The sequence below is a fragment of the Culex quinquefasciatus genome, chromosome 2, assembly GCF_015732765.1.
Source record: "Culex quinquefasciatus strain JHB chromosome 2, VPISU_Cqui_1.0_pri_paternal, whole genome shotgun sequence".
Lineage (NCBI taxonomy): Eukaryota > Metazoa > Arthropoda > Insecta > Diptera > Culicidae > Culex > Culex quinquefasciatus.
The window spans coordinates 169,087,080-169,111,224 of NC_051862.1; the positions used below are offsets into that span (position 1 = coordinate 169,087,080).

The 24,145-nt window shown below is 35.6% G+C and overlaps 1 protein-coding gene across 1 annotated transcript in view; it reads left to right on the top strand.

The window, feature by feature from the left end:
- The window catches only part of LOC6031373 (mitochondrial Rho GTPase), a 38,379-nt gene that overhangs the window by 13,289 nt on the left and 945 nt on the right, over positions 1 to 24,145 (top strand). The window contains 6 exon segments of the mRNA XM_038252341.1: positions 6,046 to 6,251; positions 6,316 to 6,468; positions 6,524 to 7,260; positions 7,262 to 7,310; positions 7,371 to 7,777; positions 23,739 to 23,801. Coding sequence (XP_038108269.1) covers positions 6,046 to 6,251; positions 6,316 to 6,468; positions 6,524 to 7,260; positions 7,262 to 7,310; positions 7,371 to 7,777; positions 23,739 to 23,801 — 1,615 coding nt within the window.

Consider the following 24,145-nt stretch of genomic DNA (forward strand, 5'->3'; position numbering starts at 1 on the left):
AGCACCAGACCGGACATCTGCTACGCGGTCAACATCCTCAGCCGCTTCAACTCGAACCCAGGTGAGAAGCACTGGTGTGGTGTGAAGCATCTGTTCCGCTACCTGCGCGGGACCTCGAAGTTTCGTCTGACCTACACGAAAGGAGGAGCTTCGAAGATCGAAGGTTTTTCGGACGCCGACTGGGCTGCTGATCTGGAGGACCGGAAGTCGATCACGGGGTACGTGTTCACCGCCCAAGGTGGAGCCGTGTCCTGGAGCTGCAAGAGGCAACAGACCGTTGCACTCTCGACCTGCGAGGCCGAATACATGGCGTTGTCGGCTGCGGTGCAGGAGGCGCTCTGGTGGCGCCGGTTGCGGGGACGTATCGAGTCGGAGGAGGCGATTACGATCCACTGCGACAACCAAAGTGCGATCGCGGTCGCACGGAACGGTGGCTATCATCCGAGGACGAAGCATATCGACATACGCCACCATTTCATCCGGGACGCACTGGAGAAAGGCGAGGTTGTCGTGGACTACGTAAGGAGCGAGGAGCAAACAGCGGATGGACTAATCAAACCGCTGTGCCGTACGAAGATGGAGATCTGCCGAGATCAACTTGGTCTGCAGCATCCCTAGGTTGAGGAGGAGTGTTGGAGATGATCAAGCAACCTATGGATTTGTATTTGTTTGATAGTTACCTGGCAGCTCAATAAAAATGTTTCATTCTGTTCTTAACCGTAACCCACGCTAGACGTGTTATTTCCACCTCTGCCCCAAGAGTTTCATAATTTATTTGCTTTTGGGCAGAAAAACAGCCACTTGAGAAAAAAACGTGTTTTTTGCCAGTTATGGACCTGGGTCCACTATAGGAAAGCTGTTATTTTTACATCAAATTTAAACGATATTTGATGTTTTGATGCATGGTGTGGGTCTAATGATAGAAGTAGTGCGGTGCCTGTGTGGACGCTCAGTCCTGTTTTCTCGTGTTATTTTCCGTCTCTTTTATGTCGCTGTTCGAGTGCATGGGGTGATTGGTCATTATAATTAAATAATGGCATCAGTAGTGCGTTGCCTGTGTGGACGCTCAGTCCTGTTTTTTCGTGTTATTTTCCGTCTCTTTGTGTCGCTGTTCGAGTGCATGGGGTGATTGGTCATTATAATTAAATAATGGCATCAGTAGTGCGGTGCCTGTGTGGACGCTCAGTCCTGTTTTCTCGTGTTATTTTTCGTCTCTTTTATGTCGCTTTTCGAGTGCATGGGGTGATTGGTCATTATAATTAAATAATGGCATCAGTAGTGCGGTGCCTGTGTGGACGCTCAGTCCTGTTTTCTCGTGTTATTTTTCGTCTCTTTTATGTCGCTGTTCGAGTGCATGGGGTGATTGGTCATTATAATTAAATAATGGCATCAGTAGTGCGGTGCCTGTGTGGACGCTCAGTCCTGTTTTTTCGTGTTATTTTTCGTCTCTTTTGTGTCGCTTTTCGAGTGCATGGGGTGATTGGTCATTATAATTAAATAATGGCATCAGTAGTGCGGTGCCTGTGTGGACGCTCAGTCCTGTTTTTTCGTGTTATTTTTCGTCTCTTTTATGTCGCTGTTCGAGTGCATGGGGTGATTGGTCATTATAATTAAATAATGGCATCAGTAGTGCGGTGCCTGTGTGGACGCTCAGTCCTGTTTTTCGTGTTATTTTTCGTCTCTTTTATGTCGCTGTTCGAGTGCATGGGGTGATTGGTCATTATAATTAAATAATGGCATCAGTAGTGCGGTGCCTGTGTGGACGCTCAGTCCTGTTTTTTCGTGTTATTTTTCGTCTCTTTTATGTCGCTGTTCGAGTGCATGGGGTGATTGGTCATTATAATTAAATAATGGCATCAGTAGTGCGGTGCCTGTGTGGACGCTCAGTCCTGTTTTTTCGTGTTATTTTTCGTCTCTTTTATGTCGCTGTTCGAGTGCATGGGGTGATTGGTCATTATAATTAAATAATGGCATCAGTAGTGCGGTGCCTGTGTGGACGCTCAGTCCTGTTTTTTCGTGTTATTTTTCGTCTCTTTTATGTCGCTGTTCGAGTGCATGGGGTGATTGGTCATTATAATTAAATAATGGCATCAGTAGTGCGGTGCCTGTGTGGACGCTCAGTCCTGTTTTTTCGTGTTATTTTTCGTCTCTTTTATGTCGCTGTTCGAGTGCATGGGGTGATTGGTCATTATAATTAAATAATGGCATCAGTAGTGCGGTGCCTGTGTGGATGCGCAGTCCTGTTTTTTTTCGGGTTATTTTCCGTCTCTTTTGTGTCGCTACTTGTGTACATGGGGTGATTGGATTTCTTCTGATTCGTGTTGTTTTCATCTCTTTTGTGTCGTTGTTTGTGTGCATGGGGTGATTGGTCTTCTTCTTCTTCTTTTTTCTTTATTTTTAGTTCGCGCGTTCGTTGGTCAATGAGTTTATTTTTGTCCTCTTTACATAGTTTTCGATAGAAACGATCCGAATTCTTTTTTTTTCGAGACAAGCAAGTCGTATTGCTGGATTAAGTCCTTTCTATATCATCGATGATCGGAAGGCACGCCGACGAATATGTTTTAAGGCTTATGATATAAAATCATTTTAATGAATAAAGCCCTTCTTACATCACCGTTGATCGGAAGGCACGCCGACGAAGAATTTCTGGAAGATCGTGGTCGAATTAATACTATATTTAAAATTCTAGATAGCTATCTTTCGGATTCGATTGTGAGTAGCGGGACTTCGCGGTTACTATGCAACGTATTTTTTGGAGTCTTTTTATATTTTAAATTTATAAGTCCTTCTTTTATCATCGTTGATAGGAAGGCACGCCGCCGGTTAAGTTCGTTTAAGTTATTGTTTTAATTTCATTACAATCGGTTACGTGGTGTCCTGTTTTCGTTTCGTTTATTTTAACAACAATCGTAATAATTTATTCCAACTGGCAGCTTTAGTATTAACTCATCTACTATTTTTGACATTTGCTCGCGTTATCTTAATTGTACCAACAGTAAAAATATACTGATAAGTCCAGCCCATAGCACTACCGCTCGGTTGGCACGCGTTCGATTAAAACAAACTTTTAAATAATCAATTATTTATCTTTCCGCAGCCGGCTGCCTAAGATTTAAAATTTCAACCGATAAACCAAATGCTCATGGTCACATCACTGCCACTCGTGAATCCTGACCTCATACCCATCTACTAACCCCTCAAAACTCATGTGATACTTTGTCGGAGAAGCAGTCGATTGGGCGGTCTCTATCACTCAAGTATCGGACTAACATTCCCATCCACTTCCCCGTGACCCTACCACTGGTCGTGGCCGGCGCCGGTATTGATCAGCATGATAGGGGCCTTTGAGAAGTTGCGAAGCGAGGAAAGATAGCTCCCACTTATCTTCCACGGCTCGTGGATGTAACTTCTGGAGGTCCTGGTCAATAACGGAGTAGCAACTGCGGGTGGGCACCTATGCTTATGCTTATGCTTATGCTTATGCTTATGCTTATGGTGTGGGTCTAATGATAGATATAAAGACTAAAAGAGGACATTTGCCAACCTTTCATTGTTAACAAATAAATTTTGTTAACAGATGTGGCTTAAAACAACTGAACTGCCCCTGATCGCATAAATGTCCCATATGCATTTTCATCGATTTCGAGTTGTTGGTGCAGTTTGATTCTAAATTGTGTGCTCTTTCGAAAGAGCCTATAACATCCAGTACTTTGTTCTAGAAATCAGGAGGAAATCCAGTGTTTTCGCAAAAACTTAACACGTAGCCTGTATGGGATGTATGGGACAAACTTCAAATGCGTTTTTCTCAGCTTGCTGTTTTTGCATATGGGACATTTATGCGAACATGGGCAGTGAAAACCTAACAGACTTTTGAACACATTTATTTCCAAAAAATATCATAGAAAACGTGTCAAAAACCACTCTGAGCATAAAAATGATTAAAAAAATAATTTTGATGCTAATATCCATGACAACTACTTAAATAGTTAACCAAAACAAAACAATAGATTTGTTTACAGTTGCTAAGAAAACCACGCATGTTTCTGGAGTTTTTTTTTTTTTTTGAAAAAGTCCGATAAACAAAATATCCAGTTTTTGCTTTTTGAGTGTTTTTGAAACCGCCTTGATTCAGGGGTATTAAAAAACACCCAAAAAGCAAAAACTGAAAATTTTGTTTATCGGACCTTTTCAAAAATAACTCCAGGTTTGTTTTCAAAACAAATGATTTGATATTGATTTATCCTCATAAAATACCATTTCAAACTTAAATTATTAAGAGGCAGTTTTTGTAAATATTGCTCGGTTTGTTTTAGAGGTCGTATCGAGGTGCTCTGATTTGGATGAAACTTTCAACGTTTGTTTTTCTATACATGAGATGAACTCATGCCAAATATGAGCCCTCTACGACAAAGGGAAGTGGGGTAAAACGGGCTTTGAAGTTTGAGGTCCAAAAAACATAAAAAATCTTAAAATTGCTCGCGTCTGCGTAAAATCATCAATCCAATGATGCAGATCTTTTGAAGCACTTCAAAATGAGCCATAGACATCCAGGATTTGTTTAACTCTTTCTCATAGCTTTTGCAAATTACTGTTAAAATGAATTTTTTAAAACCTTAATATCTTTTGCAACAGCCTCCAACACCCATATTCCCATAGGTCAAAGAATTTCATGGACTATAAGCCTACGGTAATAACTTTTTGGCCAATCGCAGTTTTTCTCATAGTTTTTCGATTTTTCTGTATCAAACATTTTACAACGTTAGTTTTTGCCCTGTAGGCTTCCACAGCGGCACTTTTTGGTCTCATTATTGTCATATTCGGAATCCTCGTAATTTCACGTAAGTTAGAAGTATTGGAGTTGTAAATTTGATTGAAAAAATTATTAAATAAAACATTTTTGAAAAAAGAAATAGATCTTATTTACCCTGTGATCAATACGTCAAATGCTGTATCAAGTAGGCGAAAACCTGTTTTACCCCCAATTCAACAAATTGTTAAAAAATATTTTAATTCATTCTAAATGGAATTTTTTTCAATCAAATTAACAACTCCAATACTTCTAACTTACGTGAAATTTTCCGAGGATTCCGAATATGACAAAAATGAGACTAAAAAGTGCCGCTATGGAAGCCTACAGGGCAAAAACCAACGTTGTAAAATGTTTGATACAGAAAAATCGAAAAACTATGAGAAAAACTGCGATTGGCCAAAAAGTTATTACCGTAGGCTTATAGTCCATGAAATTCCCTAACTTTTGACCTATGGGAATATGAGTGTTGGAGGCTGTTGCAAAAAGATATTAAGGTTTTAAAAAAATCCATTTTTAACAGTAATTTGCAAAAGCTATGAGAAAGAGTTAAGCAAATCCTGGATGTCTATGGCTCATTTTGAAGTGCTTCAAAAGACTTTCGAATGCATCTAAGAGTGTTGAAATTGATGAAGTTTTACGCAGACGCGAGCAATTTTAAGATTTTTTATGTTTTTTGGACCTCAAACTTCAAAGCCCGTTTTACCCCACTTCCCTTTGTCGTAGAGAGCTCATATTTGGCATGAGTTCATCTCATGTATAGACAAACAAACGCTGAAAGTTTCATCCAAATCGGAGCACCTCGATACGACCTGTTACACATTGGTAAAAAACTCGCTCTTAAGCTTCAGTTAAGCAGTTTGATTAATTGTAAGTTCTAACAGTTTCAGCAACGTTAGTACATTAAACATGACAACAGGTATATTTATACTCATGATTGAAATATATGCAAATAGGTTGATAACAACAAGCATTTATTGTATGTTTATGTTAAATTAGCAGGGGTCCACTTTTGGAAAAGTTTGGATATTCGTTGTCCTAAATTGAACCTAAATTGTAGAACGTGCTGAAAAACAATAACTTTTAATCGTTATTTCGCGATATACCAATCTGATTTTCTTGCAATTCTTGTTATTACCAAAAGGCCTCAAATAAAAAGAGTAAAATATTTTTTAAACGATTCAATTTTCTTTCAAGCTCGACCTAAAAAAATACAATAATCCTTTCCAACCCCTCAGCTGCCGAACAGTCGGACGAGGCGCTCGCCGAGGAGGTCCAGAAGGCGCACGTTGTCTGCATCGTGTACTCGGTCGAGTGCGACGAGTCCCTCGACCGCATCACGTCCCACTGGTTGCCGCTGGTGCGGGAGAGTTCCGGCGAGCAGCGCAAACCGGTGGTGCTGGTGGGCAACAAAGTTGACCTGATCGACTACTCCACCATTGATGTGAGTTTGTGTTTTTTTTTTTGTTCAGGGGTTGAGGGAAGACTGACGGTCGGTTTCGTTGCAGCACGTACTATCGATCATGGAGGACTTCCCGGAGGTCGAGAGCTGCGTCGAGTGTTCGGCCAAAACGTTGCACAACATTTCGGAGATGTTTTACTACGCGCAGAAGGCGGTTCTTCATCCGACGGCACCCCTGTACATAATGGAAGAGCAGGACGTAAGTAGCTACTAGGCGAGTTGTTGAGGCGTCTTAATCAATTTCTTCGTTACAGCTGACGGAAGCCTGCAAGAAAGCGCTGGTGCGGATATTTAAAGTGTGTGACATCGACGGGGACGGCCTGTTGAACGACTACGAGCTCAACCACTTCCAGCGGCGTTGCTTCAACGCGCCTCTCCAGCCGCAGGTGCTCGACGAGGTGAAGGCGGTCCTGATGAAGAACACTCCCGACGGCATCCGCAACGACTCGGTCACGCTCAAAGGCTTCCTCTTTCTGCACTGTCTCTTCATCCAGCGGGGGAGGAACGAAACTACGTGGGCCGTCCTGCGTCGCTTCGGATACAGCGAAAGCCTCGAAATGAGCTCGGAATATCTGCACCCACCGGTGAAGATTCCGCCGGGCAGCAGCACCGAACTGTCCCACCGGGGACAACAGTTTCTAGTTTCGCTGTTTGAACGAAGCGATCGCGACGGTGACGGAGCGCTCTCCCCCGAGGAGTTCCGGATCGTGTTCAACGCCTGCCCCTGCCCACCCTTCTCCACCGACATCAAACGCACCGTGCCGACCAACGAAAGTGGCTGGCCTACGCTGCACGGCTGGATGTGCCGGTGGACGCTCATGACGCTGGTCGATTTGAACAAAACGTTGGAATATCTCGCCTACCTCGGGTTCAACGTGCACGAAAACGAGTCCCAACTGGCGGCGATTCACATTACGCGCGAGCGACGGATCGATCTGGCCAAGAAGCAAAACAGCCGATCGGTGTACATGTGCCACGTGATTGGCCCGAAGGTCCGGCAAGACGGCCTTTTGTCGAGCGTTTCTGGCTGAAGATATGAGGGTAAGTGCTGTAGGAGTATCGAATGTAACGAAATAAATACTAAAATTTCCCACCCACCAGAAACTAACGGACAAGGAGATCCGCGGCACCAACCCGTTCGCCATCAACACGGTCCAGGTGTACGGCCAGGAAAAGTACCTCGTCCTGCGGGACATTGACGTGCGCCAGGTGCTCGACCCGCTCCAGCCCAGCGAGGTCAACTGCGACGTCGCCTGTCTCGTGTACGACATCAACAACCCCAAGTCGTTCGAGTACATCGCCCGGATATACATCAAGTACTTTGCCGAGAGCAAGATTCCGGTGCTGATTGTCGGCGCCAAGGCCGACATGGAGGAGATGCGCCAGGAGTATCTGCTGCAGTCGCCCGACTTTTGCCACAAGTACAAACTGCTGCCGCCGCAGTACTTTAGCATCAAGCACAACAAGAAGGACCTGTACACGAAGCTGGCGACGATGGCGGCATTCCCGTGAGTGTTTCAATCTTGATTATTGTTTGTTTCTTCTTTTTTTGGGGAGTAGAATTTTGATGGTGAACACGGTCTGAGAATTTGGTTTTTCAAACTCACCCGGTTAGATGGGGGGTGTTGTCGTAGAAAGTTTGTCGTTTTATTTTATTAGTTTATATTTTGCATACAAATTTTATTAAAAGTTCGAAGGTTTACATTTTACCTGCTCACTGTTTGATCTGTTAATGTTCTAGAGAGGACCAAAGCGTTCAAACTAAATTTTCGAAAAGTGAATTCGTCTGTTCGAATGATTATGTTTACTTTGAACATCGGCAACTTAACCGACGCCTGTGAAAAGTAAATAAAGCTGCACTTGTGGAATTTCCCAAACTTTCGATTTCTCTTTCTCATTGAATCAGGCAAAAAACATGCTGATAATTTTGGAATCTCCTTGAAAACAGATTTATTTATTATTCACAGACGGTTGCAGTCTGAAGTGCATTCAACATCAATAAAATGACTCAATCTAATATGAATCTTTTTACCTAAATGAATCTTTTCTGAAAATAAAAATCCTAAGCAAATCCTTGAGTTCAGAACTATTTAAAAAAACTGCAAATATTTCGCTGAAATCAAGCTTCCACTGGCTATATTTTGAAAACAGGGCCCTTTAGCAAAAAATGTGTAAATACTTTTCGATTGCAAATTTAATTTTTCATAACAAATTAGATTAATTAAATTTATGTATGAAATTTCACTTCACTATTTTTTCAAAAAAATCATAATTTGGTGGCAAATTTTTCGACCATACTTCTCTATGGCTAAAAAGTTGCGAGGTTTTGTCCCCTAAAACAAATCAAAAAATCTCGAAAATAAAAAAAAAATGTGGATTTTGGGGAACTGAGTTTTTGTAAAAAACGTTACTTAATCCACCTTTTGGTGGTTGGTGCCTTCCTCACATTCATAAAGTCAATACATTCAGTAAAAATAGTAACATTCCCCCTTAACATGTTTAACAAATCAACTTTATTACTCATTTCTTTTGATAGGGTTCGCAGACCTTCAATATTTCTCGCTCATCGGCAAGGTCTGATAAAAAACCTATTCAACGATAGTTCGCATGGAAGATTCAGACAATATTTCTATCACAATATCTGAATCTGGCCTCTAAAAAGTGTGTAAATAACACTTAAGTGCTAATAACTTTTGATAGGGTTGTCAGATCCTGGATGTTTTGGGCTCATTTGGAAGGTCTTTCGATTATCTAACTAACGATAGGTCGCATAATGGACCCGGACATCATTTTCATTGAAATTTCTGAGATCCGGTCTCCAAAAAGTGTATGAATAACACTTAAGTGATAATTACTTTTGATAGGGCTTTCAGATCTACAATGTTTTTGGTTCATTGGAAAGGTCTTTTTAATACCTTTCTGAAAATGTCTAACATGATAGGTTTTCTTGCAAAAACCACCCTTTTTACAATCTTCCGGACATACGCCAAAATCATTTTTTAGCATAACTTTTGAAGTACTTAACTAAACTTGCTGATTTGAAATAGAGACCTATGGGACCCCAAGACGGATCGAATGAGACTAATACGGTCGAAATACGTTCATCCAGTCCGGAGATAATCGAGTGACAATTTTTTTGTCCACCCACCTACACACATCCACACAGACATTTGCTCAGAACATGATTCTGAGTCGATATGTATACGTGGAGGTGGGTCAACAAGGTCAAATTAAAAAGTTCATTTTTCGAGTGATTTTATAGGCCCCCAAAACCAAAGCTAAAAACTCTATTCGCCACCTACATTCGAGTAGGAGAACTTTGGTGCAAGGTTACGTTTACGGTTTTGCGCGATAAGTGCAAAGGGGAGTGAAAACTATTCTAAGATTTTTTAAAAGAAAATTGATCTTTTGGAATAAAATTAAGTTAACAGGAGGTAAGAAATAAAAAGTTCTATCGACTGACTTTTTGATTTTTTTGCTATGTTGCCTTTTTCATTGAAAATTCTGAGATCCGGATTGAAAACGCGAGAATGAGGTTAGATTGCTAATTTTGAAAATCAATCCAATTATAATTTTTCAAGCAGATCTTTGCTTTTATGGTAGAAGTGACTTTAAAAAATAATTGTCCACTTGAATAATCTACATTCTCAATTGATTAGTTATGTTTTGGTTGATTAAAACATTCCCTTATTTTGAATCAGATAATGAACAGGTTAAATCGACCATCACAAAAATATTTTTGTTTATATCAATTAAGCTATTTATTTCTTACCTGAAAATGGTATAATTTGCTATTAATGTCGATTTTATGATGAAATAAAACAATTTCAAATTTCAAACCAATTTACTCGCTGTAGGTTATAATGAAAACATCACCCCAAGTTTCAGCGCCCTCTAGTGGGGGGTAATTTTGACGTTTGATTGCCTATAGCCTTTCCTCAGTAAGGTGAGGAAGGCAAAAAGGTAATACAGTTGACTCTCTGGCTGTCGATCTTCTCTTTTTGTAAAAAAAAGGTAATAATAAAATCGCCAAATTTTGTTTTCCGTGTACCTATTTTTTATGAATAGTCCTCAACAATACCAACAACTTTGCCGGAGACACATTGATCAGAAAATTCATTGAAAAGTTACACGTTTACATTACAAGTTTACGTACCAAACTGTCAAAATTGTATGGGTGAACCAATAACACATAAAAGCTTCTTTGGTCATAGGGAAGTCCCCAACAAGGTTTGAGCCAAATAAAAAAAAAAGTGTTCGAAATCGGCAAATGGAATGTAAAAATTCATAAATCTGTATCATTTGAAGGAATTTTTTGATCGATTGGGATCATCTTCAAAGTACTCTCTTCTGGCAGCACTTGCTGCTCCTGCAGAAAAGATTGAGACAGGCGTCGCGACGCTCATGCTACACGCAAAACGGACATTAGGTATAAATTCCTAATTTTTAGGTATAATCGAACCTGACTGCAATAAGTTATTTTATTACTAATCGGCTATTAGTAATAAAATTACTAATAGCGTTTTAGTACGAGAATTCCTATATTTTAGGTATAATTGTAGAACCAAAATACCTTAATTTTAGGTATTTTCTGGAAAAGTGAGGGGACCAAAATTACTTATATTTAGGTATAATCCAAGATGGCGGACCATGGTTATTCCTTATTTCTAGGTATATATACCTAAATTTGAGGTATTTTCTGGAAAAGTGAGGGATCCAAAATTACTGATATTCAGGTATAATCCAAGATGGCGGACCATTATTATTCCTAATTTTTAGGAATAAATACCTAAATTTGAGGTATTTTCAGAAAAAATGAGGGATCCAAAATTACTAATATTTAGGTATAACCCAAGATGGCGGACCATTATTATTCCTAATTTCTAGGTATAAATACCTAAATTTTAGGTATTTTCTGGAAAAGTGAGAGATCCATAATTACTGATATTCAGGTATAATCCAAGATGGCGGACCATTATTATTCCTAATTTCTAGGTATAAATACCTAAATTTGAGGTACTTTCTGGAAAAGTGAGGGATCCAAAATTACTGATATTTTGGTATAATCCAAGATGGCGGACCATGATTATTCCTTATTTCTAGGTATAAATACCTAAATTTGTGGTATTTTCTGGAAAAGTGAGAGATCCAAAATTACTGATATTCAGGTATAATCCAAGATGGCGGACCATTATTATTCCTAATTTTTAGGAATAAATACCTAAATTTGAGGTATTTTCAGAAAAAGTGAGGGATCCAAAATTACTAATATTTAGGTATAATCCAAGATGGCGGACCATGGTTATTCCTTATTGCTTGGTATAAATACCTAAATTTGAGGTATTTTCTGGAAAAGTGAGGGATCCAAAATTACTGACATTCAGGTATAATCCAAGATGGCGGACCATGATTATTTCTTATTTCTAGGTATAAATACATAAATTTGAGGTATTTTCTGGAAAAGTGAGAGATCCAAAATTACTGATATTCAGGTATAATCCAAGATGGCGGACCATTATTATTCCTAATTTTTAGGAATAAATACCTAAATTTGAGGTATTTTCAGAAAAAGTGAGGGATCCAAAATTACTAATATTTAGGTATAATCCAAGATGGCGGACCATGGTTATTCCTTATTGCTAGGTATAAATACCTAAATTTGAGGTATTTTCTGGAAAAGTGAGGGATCCAAAATTACTGACATTCAGGTATATTCCAAGATGGCGGACCATGATTATTTCTTATTTCTAGGTATAAATACATAAATTTGAGGTATTTTCTGGAAAAGTGAGAGATCCAAAAATTCTGATATTCAGGTATAATCCAAGATGGCGGACCATTATTATTCCTAATTTTTAGGAATAAATACCTAAATTTGAGGTATTTTCAGAAAAAATGAGGGATCCAAAATTACTGATATTCAGGTATAATCAGAGATGGCGGACCATGATTATTCCAAATTTTTAGGTAAAAAAATCTAAATTTGAGGTATTTTCTGGAAAAGTGAGGGATCCAAAATTACTGATAATCAGGTATAATCAAAGTTGGCGGACCATTTATTCCTTATTTCTAGGCATAAATACCTAAATTTGAGGTATTTTCTATAAACGTGAGGGATCGAAAATTACTTATACTTAAGAATAATCAAAGATCAAATTAGGTATTATCCAAGAGATATGCAGGCAGAAGAAAACAATGGTTTATATGATATTAATATTTTTATTTATATCAAACACAACTATTTCATAAATGTTCTCACCTAAAAATGAATATTAAAATTTAAATTATATTTTATTTTTTCAATGCATCTATATTTTTAATATTAAATTTATCTTTTTTATAAATATTTTGGTTTTTTTATGTTTTAATTTTTTAATAGTTAAATATTTAAATATTTAAATATTTAAATATTTTAATATTTTAATATTTTAATATTTTAATATTTTAATATTTTAATATTTTAATATTTTAATATTTTAATATTTTAATATTTTAAAATTTCAATATTTTAATGTTTTAATATTTCAATATTTTAATTTTTAAATTAGGTATTTTCCAAGAGTTATGCAGGCAGAAGAAAAACAAAATTTTAAATGATATTAATATTTTTATTTACATAAAACACAACTTTTGCATAAATGTACGTACCTAAAATAAATATTTAATGATTTGAATATTTTAACATTATTATTTTGTATAATATTATATAATATATCTTTAATATTTCAATATTTATTTATTTTAAATATCTCTTATTATTTTAATATTTTAATATGTGTACAACTTCAACATTTTAATCTTTAAATATTTGGAATTGTAGAATATAAGATTTTTTGGAGTTTTAAATTGTTTGGAATTAGAGATTTTTAAAATTTTCTCTCTCTCCCCTCTCTTTCTATTTTCTCGCTCTTCCTGTTCCCTGCTATCTCTCTCTTCCCTTCCTCTCAATTCAACTTTTTCTCTTTCTCTCCTACCCTCTCTCCCTTTCTTTCTCTCCCATATTTTCTCACCTCTCTCTTTCCCGCCTTCTCTCTACCTCTCCTACTCTCTCTCCTTCTCCTACTATCTCTCTCCCTCTCCTACTATCTCTCCCTCTCCTACTATCTCTCCCTCTCCTACTCTCTCTCCAACTATATCTCTTATCTCTCTCTTTCTTCATCTTTGCACCTCTCACTCCCACTTTCTCTCTCTCTTACTTTCTATCTCTCTCTTCCTCTACCCTCATCCTATCTCTTTCCCACATTTTCTTTCGCTCTTCCCCTCCAGCCTTCTCTCACAAACTCCCTTTCTCTCCCTTTTCTACTTTCTCTCCCTTTCCCATTTTCGCTCTCTTTCATTCCCTCTTCTTCTTTCTTCTTTCCCACTTTTTCTCTCCCTCTCCTCTTCTCTCTCCCACTTTCTCTTTATTTCTCTCTTTCTCTTCGTCTACCCCCACCCATTCACTTTCAGTCTCTCATACACACACGAGCACACACGAGCACACACACACACACACACACACACACACACACACACACACACACACACACACACATGAACACTTTCACAAACGCATACATACACACACCCGCAACGTCCAACCAAATCACAAAAAGATAAAAATTGGTTCGTCAAACTCAAACTCGATACAACTTTTCATTCACACAATCGCCATGGTCGCACAATCTACACGGTTGGGGTTTATACTTCCCCTTTCCAGCTCTTCCGCAAATATCCGTCCCGAGATCCGTCCTGCAGAGCACGAGAGGGAAGTGGCGGCTTTTTTAATTCCGCCGGGAGTTGAAGGTTCCGTCCTCCTCCTCCTCCTCTTCCACAAGTACGCGAGCCATGGCAAGGATGCTCCGGGTTCCGTTCTCCGTGCAGAACCGGAGAGCCACTTTTCTTCCTGCACAAAACTTACCTTGCCAAAGTTCCTAAGTTTTCAGCAGCACTGCGGAACACCAACTCACAGCCACGAAATTATTTTGTTATGACTTGTCAAAACGTGAATCGCAATTTTAGAACTAAAAAAAATACTAAAATTTAGGAATTTTTAAGAAGTACTTCAGTGTTCTAAAAAAATCCTAAATTTTAGGAAGAAAAAAATACTAATTTTTAGGTATAATTTGACAAGCTAGAACATAAGTTCAAAAAATACTAAAAATTAGGAATTTATACCTAATGTCCGTTTTGCGTGTACCAAGCAAGCTGATGGTGCTGCCAAACAAACTTGATTTTTTCAGCGGTAATGTTATAAATTCTATTACATTCTAAATAGGCAATCAAACGTCAAAATTACCCCCCGCTAGAGGGCGCAGAACCTTGGGGTGATGTTTTCATTATAACCAACAGCGAGTAAATTGGCTTGAAATTTGAAATTGTTTTATTTCATCATAAAATCGACATTAGTAGCCAATTATACCATTTTCAGGTAAGAAATAAATAGCCTAATTGTTATTAACGAAAATATTCTTGTGATGTCCGATTTAACCTGTTCATTATCTGATTCAAAATAAGGAAAAGTTTTAATCAACGAAAACCTAAATAATCAATTGAGAATGAAGATTATTAAAGTTTATAAATATTTTTTAAAGTCACTTCTGCCATAAAAGCAACGCTCTGCTTGAAAAATGTTAATTGGAATGATTTTCAAAATTAGCATTCTAACCTCATTCTCGCGTTTTCAATCCGGATCTCAGAATTTTCAATGAAAAAGGCAACTTAGCAAAAAAATCAAAAAGTCAATCGATAGAACTTTTTATTTCTTACCTCCTGTTAACTTAATTTTATTCCAAAAATCAATTTTCTCTCAAAAAATCTTAAAATAGTTTTCACTCCCCTTTGCACTTATCGCGCAAAAACGTAAACGTAACCTTGCACCAAAGTTCTCCTACTCGAATGTAGGTGGCGAATCGAGTTTTTAGCTTTGGTTTTGGGGGCCTATAGCGGACGAACTTTTTTGCACTCTTCGGCAAAGTTGTTCCCTGGAACACGGACTATGATCGCATGAGGTTTTTGAAAAATACCCTGAAATGGCCACAGAATTCACCGATTTTATTACATCCTACTTGTTAAAAAATAAAAATTCGTTTACTTTGAACACACTTTTATAAAACTTAGATGCCAGATTTTCCGATTGATCCAAAAAGCTTCAAATTCCTTAAACATTACTGTGTCTTGTCCTGATCGCCGTTGTCCATTAACTTTCATCCGCTGTGGCGAAATCAACGGAATCCTACCGCGACGTGCAGTTCCACCATGCGCTGCTTGATGCGATTCAGAATATGATCCCGGGTAACGGGGTCAACGTTATACGCGTCGAAGATCCGCTCGACCTCCTTTTGGAAATTGGACATCTTGCTGGGAACTGTTGGGATGCGGCCTGGTTTTCCATTGGTAACGTCTACCTTGGCGGTTCCTGGGGCGTACACTCCCGCCGAAACGTGGATCAGGGCAAAGAGGCACGCCGTGCCCAGCAGAAGTAGAACGGTTTTGCTGTTCATCGTAGTTGGTTTGGACGACTCTGGAGTGAGTTTGGTGATTGTGCAGGGTAGAGCTCTCGGCTTATATAGTCAAAATTTGCTGTTTGTGTAGTGGTGTCTCCACAGATGTGGGCAAACACCAACTCAAATTTGCACCTGATGGTTAGCCGGATTTCACATAGCTATTCGTTTTGCTCTTGTAATAAACGAAAAAAGTTGAAACTCATTTTTTAAGTTAAAAAGTTTATTTAAAAAAATCGAAAAAATAAAAAAAAAGCCAAAAATTTATTTAAAAAAATACCAGATCCTAAAATTTAACAAAACACATTAACAAAATTTATTTAAAAAAATCTGAACACTATCTTTTTTACTAAAAAAAATAAAAAAATTCTAATATGCACAAAAAAATATAAAAATCCAATGAATTCGAAAATTAAAAAAAAGTTAAAAAATTCAAATCAATTCAAAACGTTTAAAAAAATTTAAAAAAAACATCAAGAGATTACAAAATAAAAAGCTCTAACGAAACTAAAATTATTAAAAATTTAAATACACTAACTTTATAAGAACTTAAGACGATTACAAACAAGAGTGATAAACTGCTTACTGGGATGATTAGGGACTTATGGGGTGAAATGGGACCCACGAGACAATTATGCGTAGAAACACAAAAAACGGTCGAACAATTTCACTCACCTTTTTCTTAGTTGCACTTTTTTGAACATGGGACAATTATGCGTGAAACGGCAGTTAAGTACTAGAATAAAACAAAAAGGTTTAAAAAAAAAATGAAACAATAATAATAAAAATACACTAAAAATCATTAAAAATGACAATAAAATTGGAGAATTTGAAAACTAAAAAAAAAACAAAGAATTAAAAAATCAAGTCTATTAACATTAAAAAAAAAAACTTTTTTTTCAGATACCAATAAAAAATGTTTGAATCCTGAAATAAAAAAATCGAAAAAATCTTTTTTTTTTTCAATTTCCACAATATATTGACATGGGAGCGATCGGCAATGGTCAGCTGTCATGGTGGTGAGAATCTGATTCAGGTGGAATTGGTTTCATTTCCAATTATCAATTCCTAGGCAACCTGGGCTTAGACAATCATCACATCACATCGCGAAATCCAGTCTGCAACCCGCTAAAATCACCGTCTCCTAGCGAAGCGAATTTCTACAAAATTTAAAAAATCTTAGACAAGATTTTAATATTTTCAGATTTTCAAAAATGCACTTGATTGAAATAAAAATCATTAAAAGCTTTTTTTTATTTAAGAATTTTGGAATTCCTTGATTTTTTTAATTTTTAGATTGTCGAATTAAGAATTTTGACCTTTTTTTAAATTTTGGATCATGCTTACTCTCGTAAACAAGAGCAGACATCCAAAAATCTCCGAAACACGCATTCAAATTTTTTCCTTGGCTTGGCGTGGACATTTTCGGTTCCAATATACATAAAACTAAAATATACGAACAAAAATAGTATTTTGAGATTAATCATTTGAAAAGAACTTAAAAAATAAGGCTTTTGAGCAATTCCAGCTCAAATCAGGAATTTTTCTGGTACTTTTGTACCCGACCCTCTCCGATTTCAATGAAACTTTGTAGACATGTTATCCTAGGCCTATATAAGCCATTTTTGTGTATATGGAGCCAATAGTACTCGAAAATAACATTTGAGAAGGGCATAAGGTATTTAAATATTTTTGTATTTTGTAATTTAAAAATTACTGTATCTCGAAGCCGTTACGTCGTATCAAAAAGTGGTCGAAGACAAACTTGTAGGAAATTGGGACGGGCTTTCTGAAAAAAATACACTGAAACAAAAATACACGCCACATCTATGAGATTTTTTGATTTTTAAGTCTAAAACTTAAATTTAAAGGTGATGTCACGATTTTTTTTCGTTCAAATTTTTTGAGAAAATAGCCTAAAATATTACCAAAAGACTGACGAAAAATGCAGGATGGTATGTCTCTCCTAAAAAAATACAAAAATCATTTATTAAAACTGTTTTTTTGAAAAGTGGTCTAAACGTCAAAATTTTTCAAACCCTGTAGTGGGAATCGATTTTCCAGACAATTTCACATAAAAGTCGCCATATTGACCATTGTCCTATGTCCAATCCTTGCGAAGATACAGCGGTTTAAAAAATAAAAATGTTGAAAAAACGGTTTTTGGTGGTTTTTGGCAATTTCTATATGACAGACTTGGTTTTTAAGTCTCGTAAATATTTTTACCGAAAAGCTCGTCCAATTTCTCATAAGTTTACCTTTGACAGCTTTTTGATTTATATCGTTTTTGTATTTGCGTAATTAAATTTACTATCTTGGTTTCTACCACACTGAAAAAAAAATATTCTATTTTCAGTTATAAGCAATGTAATTAAGCTTATATCTGTAAGCCCTTACATCCAATTGAAATGCTGTCAAAGGCAAACTTATGGGAAATTGGACGAGCTTTTCGGTAAAAATATTTACGAGACTGAAAAACCAAGTCTGTCATATAGAAATTGCCAAAAACCATCAAAAATCCCGTTTTTTCAACATTTTTATTTTTAAAACCGCTGTATCTTCGCAAGGATTGGACATAGGGCAATGGTCAATATGGAGACTTTTATGTAAAATTGTCTGGAGAATCGATTCCTACTACCGGGTTTGAAAAAATTTGACGTTTAGACCACTTTTCAAAAAATCAGTTTTAATATATGATTTTTGTATTTTTTTTAGGAGAGACATACCATCCTGCATTTTTCGTCAGTCTTTTGGTAACATTTTAGGCTATTTTCTCAAAAATTTTGAACGAAAAAAAATCGTGACATCACATTTAAATTTAAGTTTTAGGCTTAAAAATCAAAAAATCTCATAGATGTGGCGTGTATTTTTGTTTCAGTGTATTTTTTTCAGAAAGCCCGTCCAATTTCCTACAAGTTTGTCTTCGACCACTTTTTGATACGACGCAACAGCTTCGAGATACAGTAATTTTTAAATTACAAAATACAAAAATATTTTAATACCTTACGCCCTTCTCAAATGTTATTTTCGAGTACTATTGGCTCCATATACACAAAAATGGCTTATATAGGCCTAGGATAACATGTCTACAAAGTTTCATTGAAATCGGAGAGGGTCGGGTACAAAAGTACCAGAAAAATTCCTGATTTGAGCTGGAATTGCTCTTTTATGGTATTTCGGATAATCGAATTATGAGCAACTTTTTTCTTTTCTTTTATTTAATATCAAATTCGAGTTCTGCGATCCCATTTTAGTCAAATTTGAGTTGTTGGTTGCCTAATAAATTAAAAATGCATTTTACAATGTTTCAATTACGCCATTTTGGATTAAAAAATTCTGAATCACTTTAGGGGTCACACTTAAACAACTTGACAATCTTAAATAAGACAAAAACATGTTTTTTTTCGTGATTTGATTATCCGATGTGAATTTTTTCCAAGGTCTTCGAATAAATCAAGTATGCACAAAAATAAAATGTGAAATTAAAAAAAAAATCAAAACAATTCAAAAAGCTATACTGATCACATCAATGTCCCATATGCATTTTCATGGTTTTTGAGTTATTGATGCAGTTTGGTTTAAAATCGTGTGCTCTTTCAAAAGGGCCTACAACATCCAGTACTTTGGGACCATCCATAAACCACGTGGACACTTCAGGGGGGGGGAGGGGGGGAGGGGGGGGGGTATGGCGATTGTCCACGGTCCATACAAAAAAGATATTTTTTTGTATGGACAATTGTCCACAGATTTCCAAAAAAGTGTCCACGTGGTTTATGGATGGTCCCTTTGTTCTAGAAATCAGGAGAAAATCCAGTTTTTTTCGCGAAAACTTAACACGTAGCCTTATGTATGGGACAAACTTCAATTGCGTTTTTCTCAGCTTGCTGTTTTTGCATATGGGACATTTATGCGAACATGGGTAGTATAAAAGTTTAAAAAAATAATGAAAAATTAAAGTATTTCAACATAAACAAACTCTTATGAACAATATATTCACTTTTTAAAAAATGTATTAAATAAAGTAAAACCTATACCTTTCTTTAGTAAGAAAGGCAAAAAAAATAAAAAAATCAAATAAATTCTTAAATTTTATTTCAAAAATACATATTTTAATTTTTGTTTATATTAACTAAAAAAAATACAAAAACCAAACACGAAATTTTTTTTAAAGTATTAAAAAAAATACAAAAATCAAAGTTCAAAAATACAAAAACGTATGCAAAGTTGCGTATTTCAATTTCAAAATTTTGGTACCCTAACATGTATAGGTCATCGCTAGGGTTAGTGAATTTTCACGATTTCGCGGACAGCGTGAAATCCGCGAAATTTGTCTTTTTCCGTGAAATCCCGTGAAATTATGTTTGTTTGTGTGAAACTGTCACGATTTTTCTCAAAATATTTTATCAGACTCAAATAGGAATAACAATAATTTAAAGAATTATAATTCTATATACTTTAGAATTCAGCGAGGTAATACCCTTGTTCAATTACTAATATTTATGTATACTGATATTTATAGGGTAAGTGAATTTTGATGATTTCGCGGACGGTGTGAATTTCTTGAAATTTATAAATTTTATCAATTTTGTTTTCTTCAAATATTAACATCAATAACGTAATGATTCGAATTCCCGGACGCTTCGAAACCCGGACACTTCATCTTGTTTTGTCAATTATTTGGATATAAGTTCGCATTATGAATGTCAAAACTGTGTTGTTTGATGAATTCCAACAACAACTTTCATTTAAAGTTTGTTTGAACGCTGTAGTTAATGCCAAAACAATTAAATACAATAAAATTTTAAGTTTACCAAAAATGCGAAACATTTCACTTGAAACATTTCATAGGCTTTCGAAGCACCGGGAAGGCAATGCAGAAATTTATGGTTTCGATTTCCTTAAATTCTAGCAAATTTTTATATAAACTATCGATTGTTTTAATGTTAACAGCTTATTTGAGACCTAAAGAATGCCATTCACTAACATTTCAGTCCAAATTTGTGCGATTTATTAGAAAAAATTAGTGTCCGGAATTCGAAGCAAAATGGAGTGTCCGGATTTCGAATCAGCTTTTATCAGTGTCCGGGATTCGAAGCATAACAAGTCATTTTAATTTTTGAAATTCTGATGAAAAATTGTTAGAAAAGTCATATTTAGCATGCATTCTATTAAAACTGACTGTTAATACTACATCCTGATGATATTTCTTCATTTCCAACTTATTACATGATTTTTTGTCAGCTATAACGAAAATGACATGCTACTAAGTGTCCGGATTTCGAATCATGACGTTATTTCAACTATAAAGACTATTTAAGTAAATTTTATAAGTTTTCAAGTGAAAAGCTTGATAGGAACAATTTAAGGAATTGTTTAGATATTTCAGTTTTTTAGGAACTAACAAAATTTTGAAAAAAAATTTCGCCTTAGTAAAAAATTTACTTATATTTTATTTGAAATGTAAAATTTCAAAAAAAATATTATAGAAATAAGCTTTATTTTATTAGAAATTAAATGAAGAGCATTCCTTATCTTTGAAATCACCTTTTAAAAACATTTTAGATTTTTTCGAAGTCCTGTTTAATTTTAAAAGAATTTTGATTATTTGGGTGATCTTGATTCCCGTGAAAGTTAGAAAAATGCCACCTTTTCTGTTCTCATTTTGAATAAAAATTTCGATTTGGTTACAAGTCATATTATTTTTGCCTATTGATTTTAAATTTAGGTTTTGAAAAAAGAAATCCTTTAAAAATATTTTGAATGTTGCAGAAAATTCCAACTATTTTACTCATTTTAGCTGGACAAGATGCTTTGATATGAAATTCAATAAAATGTAAACTGATAAAACAATAGCCAATCAGCGAAAATGTTTTTGCATTGTTAGTCGAATTTTAAAAAAGTACTTCAATAAATGATAATACGCATGCTGTACATTTTGTTTTAAAATATAAATAGAGCTCATCCATAAATCAGGTGGAAACCTTTTTTAAAATTATGAGATTTTTTTTGTGTCACGTTAGAATTAAGTGAAGATTTTTCTAGTTTATTGAAGAATAATATATAATGAAGCATAAAAAGTACTTTCTGGGATTTAAACAAAAGATTTTTAGATTTATTTTAACATTTTTCACGTTCCGCGAAATTTGCGTGAAATTTTGTGTTGTGAAATTGAGGTCCCCGTGAAATTTGCTATTTTCGAGCGTGAAAAATCACTAAGCCTAGTCATCGCTGAAATTTTCAAGTTATCGCAGTTTTAGTGAAAAAGTCGATTTTTTCCCTTTTTCGTCATTTTCTTATTTTTGCGCGTCGAAAACCCCAGTTTTTATTTTAAAAAATCGTATCTCAGAAAATATGAAATATAACTTCACTATCTTTTGATATGTTATGTAAAATTTTCCGAGTATTCAGGTAAAAATATTTTCAGACATAGGCTCTTTGATCCCGAGACCTTCAAAACAGCATTTTAAGTTTTCATACGACCTTTTCAAATGCTAAGCTAATTTTTTGAAACTTCCTACTATTTTTCCCAAAAGCCAAACTAATTACCTTTCTTTTGCGTCTGAATGGTTTCTGAAAAAAGTGGTTTTTACGAAAATTGACGAAAATGGCCATTTTTCGGACCACCCTAACACGACGTAGGCCACTCTAATGGCCAAACAAAAAAAAATACGGGTCGAATTATTTCGGCCAAGGAACCCCCAGAAAAATGTTGAGCCCGATCGGAGAACTTTTTTTTTCGAATCATGCTGTTTTCGTGGGGAATTGCTGTTTTATAATTACATATTTTTTAAATAATCACTACACAGTGGTCCAGATCGCAAAATTAGGTGGAAAATGGATTTGCCGTAAAATGATGAAGTTTTGGAGCTTTGGTGTCTTCAGAAGAGTTGTTGCATATGGAAAAGGGCAACTTTTGGTTTGGTTGGAAATTAGGGTGGTTCACTATTAGGGTGATTTTCAAAATCTAACTTTTCAGGAATATTTTTGGGATTTTTTTGTCTTGTAGAAAGTTGTTGGGCTTGCCAATCCAAACAACTTTGTCGAAGACACCAAAATGCTATCTCGTAATCTACGCCTTCTACGACCAATTTTTTAGAAAGCATCTGAGCAAACCTTCAAAAATCCGTTTTTTGAACGTGGCAATTCAGGGTCAAGTTTTAGAGAAAAGTGGTATTCGGGGCACTTTCAGAGCTCTAAAAACCCAAACTTTTTTATTTCTTGACAAGTCAATTTGGACTTAAGGGTCAAAAGTTACAGCGATTTTAAGGTAAAAAAAGATGCAAATTCAAAACTTAAATATCTCGCAAAGGCGCAAGCCAAATTTTAAGCGCCATCTCAGGGGTGTTTTTTTTAAACTCGAGATATCGCCATTTGAAAAAGTATAATTTTCAAGGGAAAACCTTTTGGGATCACCCTAACGAATTTAGAAATTTGTTCAAATATATGTTTTTCCATGTAATTTTGGCCCCTGAATCTGAATCTGTCGAGTGTCGAAAAAGCGATTTTTGGTCATATTTTTGTTTCAATGTAAAATTATCATTTTCATTTGGTTGATTATGATTTGATTTTTTTTCGAAACTGTGCTCATAAACTGTGTGCATTAAATTCAACTCAATGAAAATATTTTTTAACTTTTTTATGATTTTGGCACATATAGAAAAATTGCGTTAACCCAAAGCAAAAATCTTTTTTTTTGTTTCAGATTTTTTTATGTATATATTCGTCCCGTTTTTTTTTTGTTTAAAAAAAAAATAAGAAAAAAGATTGTGATTTGTTTGATCTTAGTTGAAATTTACTCAGTTTGGCTCAAATATTGGATTTGAAGCGTTTTCTAGTGAACAAAAACTCAAAAAAGCTTATTCAAATTTGAATCCCTATATTTGTATGCAAATTTAATGTGTTTGAAACAGTAGCACAAACTTCTTTTAAACACAACACTTTAATGTGAAAGCAACTGTGAGTAAAATGCACCCTTTTTTCTATCCAGTCGTTTCCAAGCCGCGTGGATTCTTTTCTATAAACATAGATTGGTACAGCTGTGGGAACAAACGTAAGTTTTTTTTTTCAAACGGTTGATGATAGTCTCTAGATGAGTGTGTGTGTTTTTTTTTGTTTTGTAAATAATTTCTGCTGTGTGTTTTCTACTCTAACCAATCGTTGTACATATTCGGATTTTTACTAACACAAATATTTTTTGTTATTCAAACTTTGTTTGAATTTTCACTTCATTTCATTTGGTTTCTTTTTTACTAAAAAACAAATTTTGTCGATTTTTAATGATCAAAATCGGCTTATATTCTGTAACATACAACATTATTTCAATCATATTTAAACCCCGCATGGTGATCATCACATTGCGTTTATTCTCCTCAATTATTAAATTCAAAAATCTTT